Below are 13811 nucleotides of genomic sequence, written 5' to 3'. Positions count from 1 at the left end.
TGTAAAATGACCGTCCCTAAGGTTCGGTGGCTTCTACCAGTTCTTCCATTCTTTTGTAAATAATTCGTGTTATATTTTGCAATTGTGACTTATTATACTGACAGTTTGATAATATCCACACCTGCCACCACCTGGTTTCTTTGAAACTGGAATTGTTACTTTCATACTCTTCCGACCTGTATCTCCACGTAATCGGTCCGTTATTTTCGGATTTGAAATTTTTAGTGGTAGTTGCGTAGGCGGACGCATTTCCATCTTTTTGTGCACCGCGTTTGAATGTGTCTAGTGTGAGAAAGGCTGGCCAGCTAGCGCCGCTCTCTGTGCCCGGAAGCGGACGGTTAAACATGCTCAGCTATCTAGACCGTCCCTTAGATTGTAAACGATACTATACGCTAAGTCACTAACGAGCATAAAGGTCATATTGCCCTAATTCAGTGTTTCCAAGTGACTCTCCATCTCAGGTAAGGTGCTCCGTCCTGATGAAAACAATCTGAAAATCAAAAAAATCCAAATCATCATTAACCATATGTTATCATAAAGGGAAGGAAAGTTCTGTCTTTTGCAACTAAAATTTATTCTTGAGTACCAGGCATGTTTTGCCCATTCATATCAGACTTCTTCAATAGTGACTAACATGAAATTATTTAATTTTTCAAATTTTGATATGAGATTTGTAGTAATTCTTTGACAGTTCGTTTAAATCTACCTACTTCTACTTATAATTACATAGTTGTGTTTTTTACTTACATTAATTTTTGTGTCCTGTTCACGCAGCCGGCCATGGTGGCCGAGCGGTTCTAGAAGCTTTAGTCCGGAACCGCGCGACTGCTACGGTCGCAGGTTCGAATCCTTCCTCAGGCATGGATGTGTGTGATGTCCTTAGGTTAGTTAGGTTCAAGTAGTTCTAAGTCTAGGGGACTGATGACCTAAGATGTTAAATCCTATAGTGCTCAGAGCCACTTTTTTTTTGTTCACGCAACGCTTTCGGAACTACCTCCGATTATCATTTGGTCGAAATGATTGAACTCAAAATGTTTTTAATGTTGCGCTAGAAATAAACTAAAGTGAAAATCACTCAAAGCAACCGGAAACAGAACCATATCGGCGACTGAACTCAGGACCTTAAGATACATATTCTGGAGCTTCCCCTAGAGCGTCAAGATGGACGTGATGCGGTCAGCAGCCGTTGAGGAGGTATGCGTTCAATAAACACGAAACTCTGTAAGCAAATCATTGGCATAGAGGTGTTGTCCCCCTTGCAGAAGTAATGAATTTCTAAAGTAATCCTTCTTGTAACTTATTCTTCTCTTAGGCGGCATTATGTAACACAGCACTACTATGCACAGGGATGGTATAAAGCCCAGACATAACAGTAATCCAATAGTTTTCTAATGCGCTGTTAGTATGAACTGAGGTGCCTTGGTTTTGATAGTGGAATCCGAAATGTTCTAGCTGATCACAATTTTCATAGCGACAAACAAGCGTACGAACAACATCACAATTATCTGTTTATGCAAAAATCTGAACAGGATTCTCAACACACTGCTGCTCATGTTTGTAGGGAAAACATTGCTAACTATTCTCTACTTTGCATAACCGTTTTCGTGTACTTAACGGGTGTTTTCACCAGTAAACGGAAAGAAAACAGGCACAAAAAAGACACTTTCTAGATGCAGCGATAAAGAGAAAACAGGACGTGAATCCTTCGAACGGTGTAAGAACACCTATTAACATGTTGCTGTTTGTCGAATATCAGCATGGTTCGTATTATTTGCGTAACAGACTTGAAATCTTATTGATAACAGTACATTTTGTCTTGTGGTTACGTCTTGTACAACTGAAGTTTATTTTTTGTATTTACCGAAATGCATTTCTCTTCATTGCTGTAAGCTTTGTCACGCAACTACAAAGAAAAGAAATTGGAATTAATTGTCTGCGTGATAAAATCTCCATATGGTCTTTTATATATAAAAATTTTTTATCAATTTTTTTTAAATAGTTATCTTTTAGTTAGTTACTTCTTTGGAATTTAACTTAAGTTATTACTGTAACGTTATGAGGAATTTATTGACAATGTCAAAGTTAACATCCTAAGTATTCAGGTAATTTCGGGCGCTTATTAAGTGGTATTTCCTTCTAGTAATTGCTCTCTGAAACTCGCCAAATTATACTTATGATGCCCGACGTCCCACTGCTAATTTCGTTGGCGGCTATAACTTCAAAACAAATTACACTATGTGATCAAAAGTATCCGGACATCTGGCTGAAAATGACTCACAAATTCGTGGCGCCCTCCATCGGTAACGCTGAAATTCAATATGGTGTTGGCCCACCCTTAGCTTTGATGATAGCTTCCACACTTGCAGGCATACGTTCAATCAGGTGCTGGAAGGTTTCTTGGGGAATGGCAACCCATTCTTCACGGAGTGCTGCACTGATGGGAGGTATCGATGTCGGTCGGCGAGGCCTGGCACGAAGTCGGAGTTCCAATATATCCCAAAAGGGTTCCTTAGGTTTCAGGTCAGAGCCCTATGCAGGCCAGTCCATTACAGGAATGTCATTATCGTGTAACCACTCCGCCAGAGACCGTTCATTATGAACAGGTGCTCGATCGTGTTGAAAGATGCAACCGGCATCCCCGAATTGCTCTTCAACAGTGGGAAGCAAGAGGGTGCTTAAAACATCAACGTAGACCTGTGCTGTGATAATGCCACGCTAAACAACAAGAGGCGCATACATGACCACACCATAACACTACCGCCTTCGAATTTTACTGTTGGCAGAACACACGCTGGCAGATTACGTCCACAGGGCATTCGCCATACCCACACCCTGCTATCGGATCGCCACATTGTGTAACGTGATTCGTCACTCCACACAACGTTTTTCCACTGTTCGATAGTCCAATGTTTACGCTCCTTACACAAAGCAAGACGTCGTTTGGGATTTACCGGACTGATGTGTGGCTTATGAGGAGCCGCTCGACCATGAAATCCAAGTTTTCTCACCTCCTGCCTACTTACAGTGGGTCCTGATGGTTTGGAATTCCTATGTGATGGTCTGGGTAGATGGATTACGACGCTCTTCAACTGTCGGAGGTCTCTGTCAATCAACGTTTCCACTTCACTGTCACATCGGAAACATTGGACGCAGGGATGGTGAGGATGTGGAAATCTCGCGTAGAGACGTATGACACAAGTGACACCCAATCACCGGACCCACGTTCGAAGTTCCGCGGAGCGCCCCATTCTGCTCTCTCATAATGTCTAATGACTGCTGAGGTACCTGGCAGTAGGTAGCAGCACATTGCACCTAATTTGAGAAACGTATGTTTTTGGGTGTGTCCGGATACTTTTGATCGCATAGTGTAGATCTCTCACAACAGAACTTCCGTAAGTTGTCTACGTTATGACGCCGCTCGATATTTGAATGTGGTAGTGTTATCCATTCGAGGAAAACCTCAAAAACGAGGAAAACAATTTTGCGGTGAATAAAATTTCTCCCTCCTAAGTGTTGACCGTGTACATGCTCGTGGATTTTCTACCAAAGTTCATTCATCCGAACGTCTATTCCGATGGTCTACGCGTCGAGATTCAGATACACAGAATCACCTGAAAAAAATTATCGTAATTACCTTTCCAAATTAAACAATGACGTATTTTTCCATATTCTTATACAGCAATAATTAGCGTTCGTATTTAGTGTATTTCGACTTCCTCCATTCATTAACTTTTTGAATTTCAAAAACTTCACAAACTGGTTTACTTCCAACAATAGACTCCATTACCGTCGCGAGGAATTCAGTACATGTCCGTCTAGTCCAGTGGCTCCTAACTTTTCTTAGACCATTACCCCTGAGTGCAATCTAACTAGTACCTCCCCCCCCCCAAATCCCACCCCCCACCCACTTTGCCAACTGTCCCCCCCTCTCTCCTCCACATTATCAGCAGCTTTAGCACCTAACCAACTGTAGAACGAAAGACACTTTTATTTTTAAGATGATGACATTGTTGTTACAAAACATGCTTCCCCTGCATTACTCCTCTCCATTACGGCACTTGCTTGAGCTGCACTCTGCAACCCTACTTATAATCAATGAAGTTCGGATGTGTGCACTGTAATTACTGTTCGTAGATAACTTCATTGGTTCAGTCCTTACTTCTGAACTGGCAGAAATTGGACAATTTCCGGTTGCTAATACATAGTACCTAACCACTATAATAATAACGATGATAATAATAATAAAACTGTGTGCAGCACTATAATAGTCCTTATGTAGTTACTGCTGTGATGTGCTGTCAGTTCTTTTGTCTGTTTCGAAACGTCTCAATTGGATCTCAGCGATGTAGGGACAAAGCGCACCATATGTGTGCTATGTGTGGACTATGTGTGAAACCTGTAACCTCCACCGCATTAATGCTACTCATTGAGAAAAGGTAATTATTTATAACTTAAATAATCAATATAGAGTCTTACAAAACTGTGATAACAGTAATGGTCATTCGAAAATAATTTAGTTTCTTGACTCAAACAGAAGCAAATCTTTTAGTTTTTACCCCTCTCTGAATATTTCGTTTTACCCCTCAGTAGGTAATTACCGCCAGTTTGGGAGCAGTGGATAATTAACACAAGAATGAGTTATTTCGTTTTTTTCATACCTTATGTGCAAAGTCCAGAGAGAAACTGAGCGCATAGCGTCTCTTTCTGAGTTACAAATCAGAGATTGTCTTTCATGTAGTATTTTTCGTTTGAATTTTACGCGACTTGCAAGTCAGCGTATATTAGCTATATAGTTTATGACCTTTCGGTGGTGTCTCGGTGGAATTTCATTCATTGCAGTTAAAGGTTCGCTCCTCACCGATGGAAGAAATATTGAGATTCGATGTTACAATAGAAGCAAAAACTAACACAATCCTTTACCTAAAAACATAATAACGAAATAAAGAACCTACCGAATCTCTTGGAAGAAGGCAACAAAGAAGAAATAAAACTAGCGCACACACACACACACACACACACACACACACACACACTACCACGTCCCGAACGCTTCCTGTCTACTGTGAGAATCCCGCTCAACTGCTACCCTCTACACGCCCGAATATTCCAGTTACGAAGAGCACGTGAAAATATGTGTGGTGTTTGGAAATTGTGCAAAGGCGAGCGGCATTGTATACCTGACGATCCACCAGACAGCGCTATTTCGCCACGTCTTTCTATAACAGTGGTTTCCAACCTTTCTTGGACCATTACTCCTGAGCGCATTTAAACATTAACTACCCCCGACCTCTCTCCTCCTCCTCCCCCCCCCCCCCCCGCCACTGCTGTCTAATGCCTCCCCCATTCCCCGCATTATCAGCAAATTAGCACCTAACTAAATTGCAGAATGAAATAATTTTCTTGAAACTCTTTTATATTTTTAAATGATGAAAGGTGAATGATATTTGGTTTGTGTGTGTGTGTGTGTGTGTGTGTGTGTGTGTGTGTGTTCGAATGAATGACAAAGGAATTCGTTGTGCAGCGAAAGTGCCAACCACAGCTCCTTCTCTGATGAAAAAGCTAACTATCAACAGTGAGGGTAGACACTTGTTACGAAACAAACTTTCCCTGTGCTATTCCTACCCGTTATGGCACTTGCGTGACCTGCCACTGCAACCCTATTTAAATTCAACCAAGTTAAAATGTGTGCACTTTACTTACTGTTCATAAATCACTTAATTGCTGCACTCCTTGTTTCTGAACTGGCAGAATTTGGAGGACTTCCGGCTGATAATTCATTGTGTCTGACCACAATCACTAATAGTCCTGCATACAGCACTACAGTAGCTCTTATGTAGTTACGGCTGTGTCGTGTTCTCAATTAATTCATTATTTGCTTCGAAGTGAGTAACGAAGCAATTTCTGGGCTACTACAGGTACTGCGTACAACTTGGATACGACATTTTCCTGAGATATTTAGTATTTGTTATGCATGTGTCTCACTCTTATCATCAGCGATGCACAACGTATGTGTGTAGTGGGTGGTGTGTGTGAGGAACCAGTAACCTCCACCACAATAAGCCTCATAACTGAGAAAAAGTAATTATTGATAATTTAGATAATCAGCATTGAAGTCTCACATAATTGTGGTAACAGTAACGATCTTTTCAAAATAATTTTGATTCGTGATTTGGGTTCGTGACTGTCGCTTAGTTTTACCCCACACTAAACTTCATTTTACCCCTCATGGGGTAATTATACCCAGACTGGGAACCACTGGTCTGTAGTGTGCACGTCGGTGTGCACGTAGAACATTTAGTGTCGATTTTGGTGGCAGTTTTGGTATGGACGGTGTCATTAACCGCTGAAATGTCCATTAAGGGTGACATGAAGCAAAATTGTCAAGTTTTACGCTAAGAAGCGACAGCTCTGCTTTTCCGAGCATTTAATAATTGAAGCAGCGTGGTCTGGTGGAGTGCTGACGCAGTTTTGCCAGTTGCCAGGGTAGGCAGTGGTCCGAGGCTGAGGGCACACCGGCAACGCCGATACTCCGCATACCTCCTTGTAGAGAACGCATTAAGTAACCGCTATTTTCTGCACATTACTTTAACCTAGGACAGCGATTCCTTAAGTAGGGTCCGCGGAACCTTGGTGTTCCGTGGGAAAGTCAGGAAGGTTCCGCGAAATTGCGTTCATCATTGAATTATTCGAATATCTTACTTCGTTAAATAATTCCACAGCTACGAAAATAATTTTTAAATAGCGTAAAAATGTGTTGAGAAGAGCTGACGACCGCAGTTTGCCACAATTCAGCCCCAGTGTTCGGCATGGTTGCAGCAGCGGGTTGCGGGGCATGTCCAGCTGCCTTCTCCCGCCCGCCGCCTGCTAGACATTCAGTTGTTTCATTTCAGTCGTTTGACGACGACAGTTGACTAATCATTCGAGTGTGACCCAGAAGATTCGGCGCGCAAATCAAAGTGAAAGTCAGATTAATAATTGGGTTATGTATGTAGTGTTGTGAGTGTACCCCTAGTATTATTAAAATTTAATAAAGCTTGTAATAAACTGTAACTACAAATATCAATTTTAATTGTTGCAATTCTGTTTCCGTGTTAGTAGGTACCTACTTAAAATTGCACTTGCTTTATATTAAAACACGCATTTGAAACAGTGCTACTGAACGAGTTTTGGGTTCATCTTAAGAATGAACATCGTGAAGCAGCCTAAAAGGCTACCTCCACTTTACTGTCTTTTGTCACGACGTATCGTTGCGAAACAAGATTTTCAGGTTTTACTTATAAGAAAAACGTATAAAGGTCGAAATGGACCTGGCATGCGCACAGAACTACTGGATATAATATCGAAGTTTAAGGCAATTAAAAAAAAAGAGAAACATTTCATTTTTTACATTAAAAGTTACAGTCAACTGTAAAGAATGAAACTGTATCACCAGGCAAATAATTCTAAGAAAAATTTTTGTTCTTATTTTAAAACGCAGTATCTTTCGTTTTAATAATTTGATTTTGAGTACATAAGATAAACGGACTTTGTCGAGTGTTCCCTTGCCTTAAAAATCTAGGAACTGAGTCCTAGAAGCAGAGTCAAGTATAACTTGCAGTTACGTGAAAAGTTTTATGTCCAAGAAATTTCAGTGCAGAAATGCTCACAGATGAGCTAAAGAATATACAAGAAATAGTATAGTAGACGTAAATGTAAGGCTCCGTTTAGAAGATTCGCTCGCATACAATGAGTGTTAACCTAAAATTTCTGGTCAGAAATACTATGTATCTCAATACACATCATAGTTCAGCAAACAATTGCCAGTTTTATTTCCAGCACAGGAAACTAAAATTGTCTAAAAGATCCAGATGAATCTTACGTTGGAATAAACAGTTCAGACAACTAACGGCTGTTCCTGACTGAAGAGACAGCTCACGAAGAATAGTTGCAAATACTGACGTGAGCTGGGCAAATGCCCAGTGGGCACGGCATTTATAAGTGGGCATTTGCTGGGGAATTTGCCCAAAGCAGTTTTAAATACCCAAAATCTGGACATTTGTAAAAAAAAGTACCTTCTGAAGTTTTTAGTGCCAGAACGTATAATTTACCAGTTACAATACGGGGTGGGACGAGATTCCCGATATTAGAAGTTAGCTAATGTTTATATTTAAACATACAAAAGTCATTCATTGGCTTTATTGCTAAGGCCGAAATGTACTTTTTTATTTTTATCAGTTTTACTCTCGTTTTCGTCTTGAATAGCTGTGTAGTGCTAAGCCGTTAAGAGAAGGAAAACTGTGTCCTTACGGCATCATTTTGGTTTGTAACACACTTCATAAGGCGTATCAAACCTCTGAATATCAGTGAATAATGCTTATTGATAACAAAATTATTACTGAATGTATTAAACAGTTGGCTGTGTTCAGTAAAAAAGATGTATTGTCACATATAGCGACATCTGAGACAGACTATAGTTTCCTGTTCTGCTCCTTTCTTTATCTACTTTCGTATGACTGCCCTGCTGTGAAGATAAAATGAAAACATTAACGTAAAAAGGATTTAATAAAAAAGAATCGATGCCCAAGATGCTGGAATCGTTCGAGCCTCATACTAGTCGAATCCTAGAGAGTCGGCGATTCTTGGACTCGGGGAATACGAATTGGCACATGAGCCACGCCTAATTAAAATTGTTCTGGATAAACTTCTTTTATTGTACTTTTATGCAGTAGTGTAGTTTCAGTAAAAATACTACCTGCGGGCTACCTACTTAACATAAAGTAACTTTATTAGAAGACTTACTTTTAAACTTGAGTTTTTTTTATTGTGTACTACTCCAAGAACTGATATCATAAAAATGTATAGTTACCTTTACAGTACAACTTATTTGCCCTAATAACTCTTCCCTAACTGGGAAGCAGCTTTTTCAACTCTTACCCAACGACTAAAGAAGCAGTGTTGCAAAAACACCTTTACCAATGAAAAACATCAGCTTAAAATTTTTAACAAGTGCTGCTTATCGATTAATCTTTAAAATGCATAAATGCGCCACCAGTTATAAATTTTGGCCATTTGCCGAGGCATTTATCTTGGGCATTTGCCGCAAATTATAAGTGCCCAGGCATTTTACATCAATAACTGCAAATATTGCCAGTATACAGGTTATTTCAGAAGTGGTCAATAATTTACACATGGGAGGCACAGGCCAAAAGTAGCTAAAAAGCTCCAGTAAACGTGTGTCCGAAAATCAACCGTTGCCGAGGTATGGTATTAATTCGAGTTGGGAAGCAACTGTAAGTGCCCCTGAATACGTCATATTTACGTTGGTATCTCAGGGTTTGGGAGCGACTATCTGTTTGTTTACGCACGCCCAACTACTTACCTTCCCCCTCCGTGCGCTGTGCCACACCAGCCTCACAAACAGCTACGAATGTGGACAGAGGTTACACAAATGAAGAGTACGTTGATATGGACTTCATGTATGACGAAGCTAATGGCACTGCCCTTCAGGCGACAGGATTGTATAAATAAGCTTTTCCCCTCCGCAGGCAGCCCCCACAAATGTACATTTAGCCGGTTACATCAGCGACTTAGAGAAACCGGGAGTTTCGCCCACCACGTAAGAGGAGGTAAAAGAAAAAAAGTTCAAATTTCTCGCAAAATATTCATCCTGCATATTTTATTATATTTTTGCATTGTAACACCTCTTTTGCTTTAAACATGAAAAACTTTGGATTTGTACATTAATAAACATGGCTGTGATGTTTTTTAAATAAATGTTTACATCTTCCGTTACATCCCCCGTAACAACATCTCAGGCCTTACACAACAGAGCAGAACTTATACAGCAAACGATGGTGTAGGCCAGTTTCGTCCAAACTGTGCCCCTGGGGCGCTATCGCCCGCGATCGCCCGCGGCCAGTGCCCCGGGTGAATTTGCATGTTGCTGCAGTGGCCGAACCGTGCCGCTTACCTGGCCGTGCGGACCGCCCGAACGCCAGCCGGCAAATATATTTGTTCGCCCGTTTTCCCTTCTGGCAGAGGACGTCTCACAAGTGCTTCAACAAGAGCCGATTGACCTACAGTGCCATATACGCTTTCTTATGTGTAAAACTTTGGATGACTTTCACAGCTGTCTTCCACCAGAGAAATATCCTCTTTTGCACAAGCACGCGGCCACAGTTCTCTCAATGTTTGGTTCCAGGTATATTTGTGAGCGCTTTTTCTCTCTTTTAAAGCATGCTGAAACTAAGAACCGTTCATTACTTGGCGATAAAAATTTGACCAATTCTTTGAGGTTAGCAGTCTCACGGAATATTGTACCAAGCCTAGACAAAATCGTTTCCTCGAAAAACAAAAACGTGTAAAATGTTAATTGTCTTCTTTAACAATGTTGACTGTAAAAATTAAAGAGCTTTATAACCGGAATTCTACTTTAATAAGTTATCAAACTTGGTCAGTTAAAATTTATTACGTACAAAACAGCAAACTAAGGATCCGATTTCTCAACTCGGAAAAGGGATTAAAAAAATTGTAGCACGAAGTATAACAAAAAATACTTACTTGTAACTACTAACAGTAAGAATGAGACTCTATATCCCTTACATAAAATTAATTCTAAAATAGAATATTTTGTTTACGTTAGATGTGACCGCGGGACAGTCCAGCGCAGAGCAGTGCTGTGCGGTGTCTCTCTCTCTCTCTCTCTCTCTCTCTCTCTCTCTCTCGCTCTCTCTTTCTCTCTCTCCGACACTAGCGACACACGGTCGCGGACGGGGCGCTGAACTACACTGTCTTGCGGGCCGCGGGGTGCGGGCTCGCCCGCCGGGCGCAATTCTTGGATGAGCCTGGTGTAGACCTTACATGAGAGCAGGTGCTTATATTTACAGAACCACCATGGGGCATACACACCATCGACAACACACATTTCATTTACGAGTTGCGCCGGCTACTCGCTTACCGGCGAGGCACTTGCGAGCCGCCTACGAGCAACTGGCTGCCGGTGCTCGTCGCTGGTGCTGCCAGCGCGGTACTCACCTTGCACTCCTCCTTCTCCTCGTCCCAGAGGAAGCGGCAGTTGATGCGGTTGTTGCAGCGCAGCGTCCGCGAGATGCACGTGTCGTCCTGGCAGTCGAACTCGTCATCCAGGCAGGCTGCAACACAGGTACATCAGCGTCAGGCAAACTGCGGCGTAACGGGAGAGAGTAGTGACACACGGAAACTACAGAATGGTCCGAGAAAGAGAGAACGAAATCAAAGAGATACGGGACTCAGGGGCAGTATAAACTCACTGGAGTGGCCTACACGCAAGGTTGTAATGGAAATACGCTAACTCAAAAGCAAGCGATTGCAGGTTTAATATGATACACGAGTACTGGTACAACAGACATGAGTGATATGTGTGAGCTGTCATTCACAAAGAGACTACGCTCCGAAATCCGAATCCATCTATACAACATGTGAGTGGTAGAAATTACATGTTACCTCCTCGTGTCCATGGGACTGAACAGAATAAAACGTTGCTGTTACATTAACCCTTGCGCTACATAGAAGGAGGTGAGGAGGGGGCGGAGGGGTACTTCATGCCCACCTCTTTAAAATATCGTAATTTAGTCTGGTACTTTGTATTTTAAGTTTTTGATAAAAGTATTTATAGTGCTTAATGATTTATTACATCAATTTCCGTAACATTTTCTCAGTAAAACTGAACTCCAAAATTTCAGTCTTTGTAATGGGTATGATTAATTTTTCGCAACAAATGCCGTACTCATATTTTCAGGGTCAGGACCCTCCTTATACATACGCTTAACTTTAAAAGATATGTTGTGAATGAAAACCTATGACAGTTAACGAAATTTCTAGTTTTCAAATTTATTGCGATTTTAGCAAAGTACCACTCCACTTGATGTAAAAATTACGGAAAATGCGTTGATGTAGCTAAGCTTTTGCTCAAAGACATTTTCAGGTTATGTACCCTCAAACAGATTGCTGCTGGCCATCTCTACAAGGACTACAGTGGGTCTGCATCTTTGCTGACTCACCAGTACCATTATTTCTACAAGGACTGCAGTGGGTCTGCAGCTCTGGTGGCCCATCAATTCCGTAATCTCTACCAGGACTACAGAGCGTCTGCTCTGTAATGGCCTACCTACCAATATTCTTCAAAACTTCGACTGACTCTGCTGTGGGTTTGCTCTGTTGTGGCCCATTACCTGTCTGCATGTCAAGAGTCAGCACTGTCTTTCCGTTGGAAGGACAACACTACTTCTGTAAGATGGCATGGAAATCCACTACTTCCGTGTGCATTTTCTTTTACTGCTCAGACTTTGAGAAGAACACTGCAATTTTACTGTGATGAATGATCAGGATTGTCTTTATGGACTGTGAGAAAATTTTAGCTTTTGACCATCATTGTATCAATAAGTGTGTGCATTTGATATCTTTGTTATTGTAATTATGAAAAATTTTATCAAATCATTATTGGCCACTGCCCAAAACAATTTGTAAAATTTTTTGTGGAGAGCATGGGGGCTATGTAAGTAGGCTTTTAGGTTTCTTATTGGTAACGCCACGTAGCGCTCTGTATGAAAAATCACTAGCTGTGCTGTGCGCAGTCTGTGGGTAGTTTACATTGTTGTCTGCCATTGTAGTGTTGGGCAGCTGGATGTGAACAGCGCGTAGCGTTGAGCAGTTGGAGGTTAGCCGCCAGCAGTGGTGGATGTGGGGAGGGAGAGTTTTGAAATTTGTAAGACTAGATCTCATGAACTGCTATATACATTATGACTTTTGAACACTATTGAGGTAAATACATTGTTTGTTCTCTATCAAAATCTTTCATTTGCTAACTATGCCTATCAGTAGTTAGTGCCTTCCGTAGTTTGAATCTTTTATTTAGCTGGCAGTAGTGGCGCTCGCTGTATTGCAGTAGTTCGAGTAACGAAGATTTTTGGTGAGGTAAGTGATTTGTGAAAGGTATAGGTTAATGTTAGTCAGGGCCATTCTTTTGTAGGTATTTTTGAATGTCAGATTGCGTTGTGCTAATAAATATTGTGTGTCAGTTTAAGCACAGTCATGTACAATTTTTCTAAGGGGACGTTTCACCTACTTAGAAATCAGTACCTATATAAAAAGTATGTTGTTAATAATTGTATTGTATTGTATGCAACTGGGGACCTAGAAACGATGGAGAGGCCTCGTCCCCCGCAGCTCTCAGTGGTACACAACCCCACAACAGGCTACAGCAGTCCACTTCCCCCACCACCACCCCACACGAAACCCAGGGCTATTGCGCGGTTAGGCCCTCAAGTGGACACGCCCGGGAACGCCTCACACCAGACGAGTGTAACGCCAATGAATGCGTGGTAGAGTAATTATGGTGTACGCCTACGTACAGAAAGTGTTTGCGCAGCAATCGCCGACACAGTGTAACTGAGGTGGAATAAGGGGAACCAGCCCGCCATTCGCCGAGGCAGATGGAAAACCGCCTTAAAAACCATCTAGACTGACCGGCACACCGGACCTCGACACTAATGTGCCGGGCCGATTCGTGCCAGGGACCGGCACGCCTTCCCGCGCGGGAAGCAGTGCGATAGACCGCACGGCTAACCGGGCGGGCGTTGTTAGTAATAGTTAAACACATTCAATGACATCTGCTTTTCTTTCCTTAGGTTTTTTGCGTTCGGTACAAAGTAAACCCTCCCTTGGTATTACGCATTATGAAAAATGCATTGGTATTGCTACGGTTAACAGGACCAGGCCAGGGGCAGATTTAACAGGGGGTGGGGGTAATAGAGACCACGACCAGCCATCCTCCCCCTCCCTCCACCCTCCTCCAC

At 41.9% G+C, this 13811-nt stretch overlaps 1 protein-coding gene across 1 annotated transcript in view; it reads right to left on the bottom strand.

Moving 5' to 3' along the window:
• Positions 1-426: 426 nt before the first annotated feature.
• LOC126092892 (uncharacterized) overlaps positions 427-13811 on the bottom strand; it is a 193079-nt gene continuing 179694 nt past the window's right edge. Inside the window, exons 2-3 of the mRNA XM_049908622.1 lie at positions 10937-11129; positions 427-490 (exon numbers count right to left, since the gene is read on the bottom strand). Coding sequence (XP_049764579.1) covers positions 427-490; positions 10937-11129 — 257 coding nt within the window. The remainder of the gene's footprint in view (positions 491-10936; positions 11130-13811) is intronic.

This window comes from Schistocerca cancellata, chromosome 7, assembly GCF_023864275.1.
Source record: "Schistocerca cancellata isolate TAMUIC-IGC-003103 chromosome 7, iqSchCanc2.1, whole genome shotgun sequence".
NCBI classification, from domain to species: domain Eukaryota; kingdom Metazoa; phylum Arthropoda; class Insecta; order Orthoptera; family Acrididae; genus Schistocerca; species Schistocerca cancellata.
Note: the sequence above shows the minus strand (reverse complement) of the source record. Positions and strands in the feature narration are given on the sequence as shown.